The sequence below is a fragment of the Podarcis pityusensis genome (assembly GCF_964106645.2).
Source record: "Podarcis pityusensis genome assembly, chromosome: 13".
Classification (NCBI taxonomy): domain Eukaryota; kingdom Metazoa; phylum Chordata; class Lepidosauria; order Squamata; family Lacertidae; genus Podarcis; species Podarcis pityusensis.
Window position 1 is genome coordinate 14,762,572 of NC_138038.1, and position 13,112 is coordinate 14,775,683.

At 48.5% G+C, this 13,112-nt stretch overlaps 1 protein-coding gene across 6 annotated transcripts in view; it reads right to left on the reverse strand.

Moving 5' to 3' along the window:
* The window catches only part of FMNL1 (formin like 1), a 131,067-nt gene extending 119,071 nt beyond the window's left edge, over positions 1 to 11,996 (reverse strand). For 4 of the 6 annotated variants that reach the window (XM_080976536.1, XM_080976535.1, XM_080976534.1 and 1 more), the window contains exon 1: positions 10,546 to 11,996. In XM_080976536.1, the coding sequence (XP_080832662.1) occupies positions 10,546 to 10,701 (156 nt within the window). In that variant the 5' untranslated portion in view covers positions 10,702 to 11,996. The remainder of the gene's footprint in view (positions 1 to 10,545) is intronic. The other 2 variants (XM_080976538.1, XM_080976533.1) reach the window with 1 other exon arrangement.
* Between the last annotated feature and the right edge of the window lie 1,116 nt (positions 11,997 to 13,112).

Below are 13,112 nucleotides of genomic sequence, written 5' to 3' on the forward strand. Positions count from 1 at the left end.
CGATTTTGTGTACATCACATGGAGATTTTTCAAAACTTTTAAGTGGCATACAAGTGTCTTTTCATAAAGCGTTTGGGCTGCCACCCTTACCTGAGAGAAATTACCACAGAACAGAGCGGGACTTGTCTCCAACGAAACACGCACAGTATTGCACCGTTAAAGCTCTGAGCCTCCCCACTTTTAGTATCTTGTGGGTAGCACTGCATTTCCACCTAAACCATTCCCCTCCTCTTTTCTGAATGGAGAGACACTGCGCAATAATCTGATGCAAGCTCAGCAAAAATAATATAAAGCTATTTTGGGATGGGCAGGCTAAGGCTACCACAGCCCAGGCTCCTGTTGGCTTTGCCCTTGACTGAGTCACAGTTTCATTTCTCCCCAAGAAGGAGGGAAACTTTCAAGTTGCAGCACAAGAAAGATAAAGCTGGATGGAAGCCGGGTTTATCCTCCATGCGGAGAAATTCCCCAAGGAAATTCCGCAACCAGAGATGACTCCATTTCAGCAAACCTGGCGTTGGGTCCCACAGGACAACTAGGGGAAAGAGTCCTACATGATACAAATTCATGTGTGGGAATACTGAGCTTATCCACACTTTCTGCCCCACAACTTTGCAGCAGAGCTCCGCGCTGAAACGTTCTGTGTCTTGAACATTGCCCCTAGCTTTCCCCCATGAAAAGCTGCTCTTTAAATCAGATCAAATGTCACTTTGCGATTTCTGTCAATTGACATTTGCGCCAATCGAGCTTTGAACAGTTGGTTTTTTGCAGGAAAATCTCCGGGGGAAAAGAAAAGGTGATCAGAAACAGAGTTGTAATTCGTGGACCATGCCTGGAAAGAGCAAAGTGTGGATAACGCTGCTCTTGTGTCCTGCCATTCATTTGCCCCTCTCTTACAACTAGGATAAGCAGAGGGGTAGTAAGGTAAAGGGACCCCTGAGCATTAGGTCCAGTCGTGGCCGACTCTGGGGTTGCAGCGCTCATCTCACTTTACTGGCCGAGCGAGCTGGCGTACAGCTTCCGGGTCATGTGGCCAGCATGACTAAGCCGCTTCTGGCGAACCAGAGCAGCGCACAGAAACGCCGTTTACCTTCCCGCTGGAGCGGTACCTATCTATCTACTTGCACTTGACGTGCTTTCGAACTGCTAGGTTGGCAGGAGCAGGGACCGAGCAATGGGAGCTGACCCCATCGTGGGGATTCGAACCGCCAACCTTCTGATCGGCAAGTCCTAGTAGTAGTGCTAATAATAATAATAGTAATATTTTTGTACCCTGCCCATCTGACTGAGTTGCCCTAGCCACTCTGGGATGCTTCCAACATACATAAAAACATAACAAAACATTACACATTAAAAAGCTTCCCTATACAGGGCTGCCTTCAGATGTCTTCTAAAGGTTAAATAGTTACTCATCTCCTTGACATCTGAGGGATGTTCCACAGGGCTGGTGCCACCACCGAGAAGGCCCTCTGCCTGGTTCCCTGTAGCTTCACTTCTCACAGCCAGAAGGCCCTTTGAGCTGGATTAAGACATTCTTAATCCGCATGTGTTTTGTAAGAAATCGCACTGTTTATTATTGTGCTTCAAAATTTGCTCCCCACCCCCAAATATTTGGAGCTGCTCAAGACTTTCCTAAAGCTTTTCAGAAACCGCGATGAGTAAAAACGCAGCATAGTTATCATCGGTAGACTCCCCAGAAAGCCAAATTAAGGAATTAAGTTCACTCTTAGAAGGTTAGCTCTTGTGACGCCATGAGTGCTCAAGTGTTGCTAGACTCCTAGCTGGCACAGGCAAATGATCAGGGATTGTGGGAATTAAGAGCAGCTGAAAACACTGGCACCATTAAGATAAATTCAACAGTGTAAATAAGTTTTGATGGATGCAATAATGGAATACTGAATGGTATAGTTTTTGTAAAATATGCAGGGATTTATGTGAAATGAACCATGGAAAGAAAAGAAGGGAAGTCGTTGATATCTTAAGGATGCAAAATGAGTATTTGAAATTGTAAAACAGAAAATTTAACAAAAATTATATATACAAGGAACACCTGGTGGCAGCAAGAGCAGGACAGCAAACCACCAGGAGATAAATACAATCAGCGAGGGAAGACTCAACTTCATCATGCATTGAGTGAGTTTCAGATGCTTAGTCCCACTCACTTGCCTCAGAGATTCTCAGCGGGCTGTGCTACCAGAGAATCACAGAATTGTAGAGTTGGGAGGAATCTTTTTACCCAACATGGGGCTTCAACACATGACCCTGAAATTAAGAGTCCGAAAGATGAAGGCAAGGAATGCCGCCTGAATAATCCTGGGTACCCATTTGCAACGCCTGTTCCCGATAGCACACCTGAGCGAAATTGCACCACACAAATATTTCATAGGCAGCTTTGGCGAGGGAGCCTTGCATGGCTACAAAGCAGAATATAAGTACAGTGGTACGTTTCAAAGTACGTTTTCGAACGTAATCCGTTGCAGAAGATGATTCGAGCTCTGAAATATTCGAAAACCGAAAACTCTTTTCTTTGTTTTTAAAATTGCTTTATTAGGTTTTTTTAAAAGAAAAAAACAGTCAACAAACGAAAAACCAAAAGATAATATAAATCACAAAAAGTAAATAGATTTCTTAGAGCACAACTTCTGTTATCACTTCCAGTCACCCCCTCAAGAGTCCTGGGTTACTTTCATGCAACACACTTTTCGTTATCACTCCAATCATATCCCATATCATTAATTTTCTAGGTTTCTCCAGGGGTCCTTCTAAGTCTGTCAGAGAATTCACATTTTTACAATGCTCTTTAAGATATTTTCTGTAGATGTCCCACTCTCTAATAAATGTTTGGTCTGTATTATCCCTAATTCCTTCTGTTATCTTTGCTAATTCTGAAAATTCTAATAATTTTGTCTGCCAGTCCACTTTGGTTGGGATAGAGTCTCCTTTCCAATTTTGGGCTACTAAGATTCTTGCTGCCACTGTTGCATAAAAAGGTAAAGGTAAAGGGGCCCCTCACCATTAGGTCCAGTCGCAGACGACTCTGGGGTTGCTGCGGTCATCTCGCTTTATTGGCCGAGGGAGCCGGCGTACAGCTTCTGGGTCATGTGGCCAGCATGACTAAGCCGCTTCTGGCGAACCAGAGCAGCACACAGAAACACCGTTTACCTTCCCACCGGAGCAGTACCTATTTATCTACTTGCACTTTGACGTGCTTTTGAACTGCTAGCTTGGCAGGAGCAGGGACTGAGCAAAGGGAGCTCACCCCATCGCAGGGATTCGAACCTGCCGACCTTCTGATCGGCAAGTCCTAGGCTCTGTGGTTTAACCCACAGCACCACCCACGTCCCTCCCACAGTTGCATATAGGAAGCCAAAAACTCAACAGCTGACATCTACCTGTAGGCCTCAGGATCCTGCACTCAGCAGAAGCTGCATGGCATGTTCGACTTCCGAGGCACGTTCGAAAACCAAAACATTTACTTCCGAGTTTACGGCATCCGAAAACTAAAACATTCATCAACAGAGACATTCGAAAACCGAGGTACCACTGTAATGTGACTCGCAATCGTAGGGCGACAGGCAGCCACAAAGATCAGTGGCTTGCCTTGCTGAGAATGAACGGGCGCACAAAACAAAAAAGGCTAAACTTGGCTAGCTCACTTCTCTCTCGCATAGACGGGATGAGCTTTTGGCAGCGACGGTGGGGCTCCAATCAACAAGGAAGCTGGCAACTCTAAACAAGACCTTCAAGACTGGGATTCCCAGCCACTGGAGCCAGCCAAGGCAGGGAGAGAAAAGGGCTTTTTCGTCTCAGGCATGTGCCAAAAAGGAAGAAGAAAATGAGGTGAGACTCATCTTTTTGCATTTCTCTCCCAAAAGGACTTGGATCGCAGACAAGTATTGGGTTGTGTGGAATGTGCTCAGCAGCCATGTGATCCAACAAAGTCTTTGGGTTGTTTTATATAAAAAACCTCAAGGAGGCATCAGCAGCTTACCAATTGCAGCAGATACATCTTGGAGGATGCTGAAGACCTATCTATCTTACTAACGTATTGATTTAAGATCTTCCTCTACACCTGAGGCTAAGGGACAATAATAGCGGTCGCAGCAGCCGAGTCTCAACAACTGAAAGCCAAGCAAGTCCCTACACCATAGCTGTCAACGTTTCTCTTTTTTTTAAGGGAAATTCCCTTATTCCAAATAGGATTCCTCACAAGAAAAGGGGAAAGTTGACAACTATGCCCTACACCCAAGACTAATAGTGGGATAGGAGAGCCGAGAATAATGCAAATATATTTCACATCCGGCAACCCATGTACCCCCTTGGTTTCAGATAGTACATGGGTAGATAAGTCTAAAAAGCCCGGGGCACAAATTTTCACGGCCTTCTAACAGCTATGGTGGCTGTAATGTATTTAAACAACCTCAGCCCAGTATACCAGAAGGAGCGTCTCCACTCCCATCGTTCAGCCCAGACACTGAGGTCCAGCTCTGAGAGCCTTCTGGCGGTTCCCTCACTGTTAGAAGTGAGGTTGCAGGGATCCCGCAGAGGGCCTTCTCGGTGGTGGCGCCCACCCTGTGGAATGCCCTCCTATCAGACGTCAAGGAAATAAACAACTATGTGACTTTTAGAAGATATCTGAAGGCAGCCCAGTTTAGGGAAGTTTTTAATGTTTGATGTTTTATTGCGTTTTTAATATTCTGCTGGGGGCTTCCCAGAGTGGCTGGGGAAACCCAGCCACATGGACGGGCTAATAATAATAATAATAATTTAGCGTTAACTGTGAAAGTGTATACTTGATTCTGACCAAACCAAGCCTCCTGATGTATATTTTAAAATGCAAATCATTTCCCTATAGCTCCTGGGCCAGGGGCGTCCTGTGTGTTCTATGGGGCAAGGGCATTCTGAGCCCCCATCAGCCCCCTGTGCCTAGCAAAGGGGAGTAAGGGACAGTCATGAAAATTACAGAAGGGAATTCCTATTCTGCTACACAGCAATACAGGCATCCCCAAACTCGGCCCTCCAGATGTTTTGGGACTACAACTCCCATCACCCCTAGCTAACAGGACCAGTGGTCAGGGATGATGGGAACTGTAGTCCCAAAACATCTGGAGGGCAGAGTTTGGGGATGCCTGCAGTAAGATGTGGGGAACAGGAGGGGAGAAGCATTTTAATGTACGTAGGATAGCATTTTAAAAAGCAGAGACATCACCTTGCCAACAAAAGTCCGTATAGTTAAAGCTATGGTTTTCCCAGTAGTGATGTATAGAAGTGAGAGCTGGACCATAAAGAAGGCTGATCGCTGAAGAATTGATGCTTTTGAATTATGGTGCCGGAGGAGACTCTTGAGAGTCCCATGGAGTGCAAGAAGATTAAACCTATCCATTCTGAAGGAAATCAGCCCTGAGTGCTCACTGGAAGGACAGATCCTGAAGTTGAGGCTCCAATACTTTGGCCACCTCATGAGAAGAGAAGACTCCCTGGAAAAGACCCTGATGTTGGGAAAGATGGAGGGCACAAGGAGAAGGGGACGACAGAGGACGAGGTGGTTGGACAGTGTTCTTGAAGCTACCAACACGAGTTTGACCAAGCTGCGGGAGGCAGTGGAAGACAGGAGTGCCTGGCATGCTCTGGTCCATGGGGTCACGAAGAGTCGGACACGACTAAACGACTAAACAACAAAAAAAGATAGCAAACAAATGAAACCCTAAAAACCTTGGCTATCTCTGGTCCACCCCTATCATCGATGGCGAGGAACCCTTCATGGACCCAAGCCCACATTTTCACTTGGCCGAACTTCAGGGCCGTAGCACGGTCAAGAGAAAATTGGGTGTGTGGCCACACCAACCAAACACCACATTTCATCATCAGTTGGGTTGTTGGGGGGTTTTTGGGTAGGGAAGGTACTATTAAATGGCAGTAACTTGATGATTAGCTTACACAGTCTACTGGGAGGAATCTATTGGGATTTCCTGCCTCAAGCGCTAAAATCTATTGGTTTGACTCATTTCTGTCTCACACAAACTCTGATAGCAGAAGACAGTGCTTTCAGAAACGTCAATGCCCTGATGGAAAAGGAGAGTAAGCCAACATAGGTGTCAGGGTCGGCTTAGGACATCAATTCACTCATCCCTCCTTGCACAGAGACAAACAGGACAGAAGGCCGGGGAAGCAGTTCATTCTCAGCCTCTTCTGCTACCCACGGCATAAGACAGGGGTGCAAAACCTGAAGCCCTGGACTACATTTCCCAGAATCCCTGGCCACAGGTGGGACTCATGGGATTTAAGAGTGCAATAACATCTTGTTGGCCACATGTTTTCCACCCCTGGCATAAGAGATGTCAAGTGAGTGTAGGAGGGACAGAAAATGATCCCCACTTTCTGCTTATTTCAACAACAACGCTTATGCAGACTTTTGTTCCTCAAATGCTGAAAGTGCATCCCATAAATTATCTCAGCCGTTCGACGGACAACCCTGCAAGGCAGTCCTACCACCCAGACAGTTTTTAGGGAAAGAACTGAATAAATTAAACACAAGACCAGCCACTGCTAGCCACAGTAGCTCAGATGACCTCTTTCCAAACACAGCTTGAGTTGACACACTGCAGTACCCCCCGGACACCAAGATGCTACTGAAACAGAGGGGAAACCAGGACCGTGTAGGAACTCCATGACTTCCTTGCTTACAGCACAATCCTACCCAAGTCTACTCAGAAGCAAGTCTGGATGGATGGCAGCTAACAGACTGAGGTTGAATCCTGATAAGACAGAAGTACTGTTTTTGGAGGACAGGAGGCAGGTGGGTGTGGAGGACTCCCTGGTCCTGAATGGGGTAACTGAGCCCTTGAAGGACCAGGTGCGCAGCCTGGGAGTCATTTTGGACTCACAGCTGTCCATAGAGGCACAGGTCAATTCTGTGTCCAGGGCAGCTGTTTATCAGCTTCATCTGGTATGCAGGCTGAGACCCTATCTGCCGGTGGACTGTCTCGCCAGAGTGGTGCATGCTCTGGTTATCTTCCGCTTGAACTACTGCAATGTGCTCTACGTGGGGCTACCTTTGAAGGTGACCCGGAAACTACAACTAATCCAGAGTGTGGCAGCTAGACTAGTGACTGGGAGCAGCCTTGAAAGACCTACATTGGCTCCCAGTACGTTTCCGAGCACAATTCAAAGTGTTGGTGCTGACCTTTAAAGCCCTAAACAGCCTTGGTCCAGTATACCTGAAGGAGCATCTCCACCCCCATTGTTCTGCCCGGACCCTGAGGTCCGGTGCTGAAGGCCTTCTGGCAGTTCCCTTGCTGCGAGAAGCCATGTTACATGGAACCAGGCAGAGAGCCTTGTCAGTAGTGGCACCCGTCCTGTGGAACGCCCTCCCACCAGATGTCAAAGAGAAAAACAACTACCAGACTTTTAGAAGACATCTGAAGGCAGCCCTGTTTAGGGAAGCTTTTAATGTTTAATAGGTTATTGTATTTTAGTGTTCTGTTGGAAGCTGCCCAGAGTGGCTGGGGAAACCCAGCCAGATGGGCGGGGTATAAATAATAAATTATTATTATTATTACTACTACTACTACCCAATTCAATGGGGCTTGCTGCCAGGTGAATGGGGTTAGGACTGCAGCCTTACGAGCGACCCATTCTGTAGCAGTTCTGATGGGTCTCTGAGATGAAGACGGCCACCTGGAGTCACAACTTTTTGATCTGGAAGCTCTTCCTCCTATAATTCAATATGTTTGGGGAGTGGTCAGGATGGTACCAGGTGGAAGAGGCTCTCGCTTATCACTTCACAGAATCTGGGCTGAACATTAGCACTGGAAATAAATGCTCTTGACCACAAGTTCTTGAGATGCCACCTAGCTTTTGTGGGCAAGGCACCACGAATGCAGAATCCTTCCTACAAACTCCAGTGCTTGCGAACTCTTTCTTCAGCTCTTAGTTTTGTGAGAAGGCTGCCTTAAGGAGGGAATGGGAGGTGGCAAGGCATTCCACACACATACCCCCCAAAAGCAGGATGCTGGCAAGTCCTTTGGTCAGTTGTCATACAATTGAGTCCCTTGCTGGTGAATTGACAGCTTAACATCACTACAGTGGTACCTTGGTTCCCGAACGGCTTAGCTCCCAAACAAATCGGCTCCTAAACGCCGCAAACCCGGAAGCAAGTGTTCTGGTTTGCCAACGTTTGTCAGAAGCCGAACGTCTGACGCGGCTTCCGCAGCTTCTGATTGGCTGCAGGAAGCTCCTGCAGCCAATCGGAAGCCACACTTTGGTTTTCAAACAGTACCAGGAGGCAAACAGACTCCTGGAACGGATTAAATTCGACAACCAAGGTACCACTGTACAAGGGAGCTAGATTTGCTTCAAGGGACACCCACCGCTGATCCCTGTCCCTAAACCTAAAGAAAGAGAGAATAATTCAATTCAAAACCACCACCCTCCTGGTTTTGTGCTACTTATTGTCTAGATCTTCTTATTGCCTAGCCAAGAGCACTGAGTACAGTGGTACCTCGGGTTAAGAACTTAATTCGTTCTGGAGGTCCGTTCTTAACCTGAAACTGTTCTTAACCTGAGGTACCACTTTAGCTAATGGGGTCTCCTGCTGCCGCGCGATTTCTGTTCTCATCCTGAAGCAAAGTTCTTAACCCGAGGTATTATTTCTGGGTTAGTGGAGACTGTAACCTGAAGTGTCTCTAACCTGAAGTGTCTGTAACCGAGGTACCACTGTACATCTTTGGTTACAAAACTATGTCTATAGAGGTCCTAAGATGGAGAGAGTTATTGAGGATATACATTGGTGGGTTTCCTCTGCAAAGACCTTCCTCTTGCAGTTGAATAATAGATGCTGAGTCTCTAGCGTGTGCCTGGCTTGGAAACAACCCAACTGTGCTCCTCACACCCCTCCTTTGTCTGTAAAGGCAGGTTCTGGGGGCCATTGACTGCCCCAGACCTTTCCAAAGTGCCTCCGTACTATTTATATTAAATCTACAAAGTGCAAATTATTAAGACATTTTATATACAGTAAACTGCCTGTTCTCAAACACACACACACAAGTTCACACCCTTGGCTAATCAACGACTTTCAGCACTGCTCTCAGTTCCACAATAACAGCCGCCAATGTGCTTAAAGCGTTATAAGCCACAGAACGGAATTGTGGAATTGTAGAATCGGCGGGACCCCGAGGGTCATCCAGCCCAACCCCCCTGAAACGCAGGAATCTTTTGCCCAGCTTGGGGCTTGAACCCACAACCCTAAGATTATGAGCCTCCTACTCTGCTGACTCTCTGTGCATGCACAAGAAAGAGAGAAAAGACCGACCCTTTGGCAACAGTAAGAGCTCTTTAAGAAGAGGATAGTCAAGGCAACGGTGAGATGGAACTCATCAACTTTAAGCAACCATGTGCACATGTTTCTCAACTCATAGGGTTGGATGAAACCGCAGAATTAACACACTACCTCTTTCCGCAAGGAAAGATTCCACCGGGGCACATGAGCTCCACATCTCCCCAAAGCAGTCAGCCTTCACAAGTATGCATGCAAAAGCAGGAGGCCAACTAGAGGCGTAACTCCCAAACATGTCCTCAAAGCTAAGAGCTATAGATCTCACACCCTCTGTCCTCCCTACAGCTGCATAGCTCCTGAAAGGATGCACAAAATGCAAACTAGTTTCTTAACTGCAGGTACAGATGCTGCTGAAACTGTGGTTCTGTCCTATCGGAAGGGGTGTCTGAGAACATCCCATTTGAGCCAAAAATCTGCAAACAGCCAGCTCAGAGCAAGGCCCTACGAGCACTGCAACCATCAGTGGCTTTCGAGGAGGAGGGAATTGGTTTGGGGGAACATCTGAGGCTAGTTCTGGCTACTTCAGTTTAGCACCAGCTGTTTGCAGAACCTAGTTTTTTTTCCTCTGGGGTGTCTGTTGTAGACTGCAGACTAGCCTCGGGAAATACTGGGAAAGACCACTTGAACTCACTGGGGAGGCTGGGAGGGGCTACACAAGGACACCTGCGGATGAATGGATCCGGAGCAGTCTCCACCCTCACATGCCTCTAACTTGGGTGAGATTAATCCCTGCCATCAAGGCAGGTGTGAATCTACTTAAAATCATTTCCAGCTGGGCTCATTTTGACCCTTCTACCAATGCTTTTGTACTTCCAATTTGCAGACTGAGGTTGCTTCCTTCAGAGAAACAGTGACATCCCAAAGTGTTCAGCAAAAGGAGACAACTAATAATAATAAAAATACTGTAATAATGGTGGAGCAGGAATTATCGGCTCCTTACCAAGTAATACCAGCCCTTTAAAGCAGAAAAAGAAGAGGAAAAACCTTCCCAATTTCACAGCAATAGGCATTGAAGAGAGTGGGGAAATTTATCTTTGGACCTCTCTCTAACCACACAGATTGCAAGTACGACTGCACCCCTTGCTAGATTAGTTTTCCATTTTGGGGTGTGTTAAGAGAACCCCCAGCTGGCTGACACCTTAGGGTGACATGAAGGCATGATGGGTCTATGGGGAGGAGAAGAGGAGGAGGAGGAAGACCAGACAGAGACTTACCAGTACGTGGGTGAATCGTTCTTCCAGTTCCCCAGAGCTGGGCATAGGTTGTTTGGGGGGCGCTGGCTGCTTGGGGGGCAGGGGTGATGAGGCCGTGGGTTGGCTTTTAATCTCCTTCGCAGGAGACATCTCCATGCTGCTAGCTGCATTGCCCATCCTCACACTGTCCTCTTACACACACACAAAAAAAAAAATCTAAAGCACTACAAAATTAAAATATCCAGGATATTTTTTTTCCTCCGGGGGGGAATATGAGAAAAAGGTCAGTGGGAATAAAAAATAAAAAATACCCCAGCAACTTTCCCCACGTCTGCCAAATCGGAGAAGGAAGGCAAAGGGGTGTTGGAGGAGGAGGACTTGCTCCAGGAACTCCCAACACGTGTGAATGTGCGATTCCTCCGATGCATCAGGTCAACACAGTCAGTTGTCCATGCTCCTCTCCCCCCCCCCCTTTTCTTTTTTGCTCCTGCCGCGGCCTAATTCCAGGAAGCCGCTGGAAGTGATGGAGGGGTCGCCAGCACAAGGTGACTTCTCAACGCCTGTCCTCTGGGGCCGGGGCCACCACCATGATGGGCAGGCAGCTTCGCCTGGCTGGTACCCAGCTCGCCTCTAGTGCATTTGCAGCGAGCCCCGATTCCTAAAAGGGCATCCCCATCTTGTCTCCGATTGCCACGCGTGCTCTTCAGAGAAGTCCGCCGCTGCTGCTGCTAAACTTCCCCCTCTCCTCCACCCAAAAAAAGAAAAGAAAAAGAGGAAGAACCGAAAGCAGCGGCGGTTGATCTCTCTGCACAGGAAATCGGGCTGCAGGTGCCTTGAATGCAAGAACGCGAGCACAGGTCGAGGCGGAACTTTTGCTGCAGCGCGTTGGGGTTTTTTTTTTGGAAGGGGGATTTTGCAACCCAGGAGGTGCAATCTCTCTTGCTCTCCTGCCAGCGTGCAAGCTCTCTCTCAATTTGGCGAGGAGCAGCGGCAGCAAAAGAAGGCGGCAGCAGCAGCAGCAGCTGCAGGAGGAGGAGGAGAACCGCACGGTTTTTGCAAAGGCAGCGAAGATGGGTAGATCGCCAAAGCTGGGGGGAAAGAGGAGGCGGAGGCGGCAGGAGGAGAGGAAAACGCAGCGGCTCGCCCATGCCCAATTGCAATAGCCATGGCCTGAGGGAGAAAGGCGAGGAGGGCGACGCGGAAGGCGAAGGAAATAGCAGAGTCACCTGCTAGCTGGAGAAATGAGGAGCGGCGGCGGGTTAGGATTGGGAGCGCCCGGCCGGCGGAGCGAGCGCTTTCTGGGTCTCAAAGCCCCCGGCTTTCGGTTTCGCGCTGCCATGGCTACTTCATCGGGGGGAAACGGGGCTCGATTTCCCAAACGATTTCTAGATCTATGGGCGGTCATCTGTCATGGATGCTGAGGCTGAGATTCCTGCATTGCAGGGGGCTGGACTAGATGACCCTTGGTGCCCCTTCCAACTCTAGGAGTCATCCCCTTGTGAACAAAGGTCCGTATAGTTAAAGCTATGGTTTTCCCAGTAGTGATGTACGGAAGTGAGAGCTGGACCATAAAGAAGGCTGGTCGCTGAAGAATTGATGCTTTTGAATTCTGGTGCTGGAGGAGACTCTGGAGAGTCCCATGGACTGCAAGAAGATCAAACCTCTCCATTCTGAAGGAAATCAGCCCAGAGTGCTCACTGGAAGGACAGATCCTGAAGCTGAGGCTCCAATACTTTGGCCACCTCATGAGAAGAGAAGACTCCCTGGAAAAGACCCTGATGTTGGGAAAGATGGAGGGCACAAGGAGAAGGGGACGACAGAGGATGAGATGGTTGGGTAGTGTTCTTGAGGCTACCAGCATGAGTTTGACCAAACTGCAGGAGGCAGTGGAAGACAGGAGTGCCTGGCGTGCTCTGGTCCATGGGGTCACGAAGAGTCGGACACGACTAAACAGCAACAAGATGTGATTTTCTAGGTTGCTTAGGATCGCTTAGATATTACAGTTTGGCACAGGGAGAGATCCGGAATCGGGTTCTGCCAGGATCGAGCCCTGGTGGTGGGGGGGACGAGGGAGGCGCAGCAATGCAATTTTCAGCTCTAATCGTTCTCTTTCCGGGTGGGTGGAGGTGGCGGGTGGGTTGGTGGGTGCGTGCGTGGGGAAGAACGTGGGATTTAGGGTAAGAGAGGGCCGCGTGTCCCCCAAAAGCTCTCAATGGATGGAGTGGAGAGCCGCACCGACATTTGGAGGATGGGCGGTCGCTTCCTGCTACCCCCTTCCCGCCCCAAATCGTCTCCCCACTCCTGCAGGATCCAGGTAATGCACCACGACGGCTCCCTCCTTTGACCGGCTCCTCCTCACCCATCCTGAACTCGCGAGAGGCATGGAATCGAAATCGGAGGCTGATTCCCAGGAAGAGGGAGAAGAAGCCGACGTTAAGAGGTGCTGCCAAACCGATTTGCATCGGGAGCAGCCGGCGCATCTGCTGAAGTCCACCAGTCGAGCCGAGCTCCCTCTCGTGGCTGCTGGGAGGGATCTCTCTCTTTTTAACCAAACTAAAAACAAGCTTCTGAGTCACACAGGAGTCTTC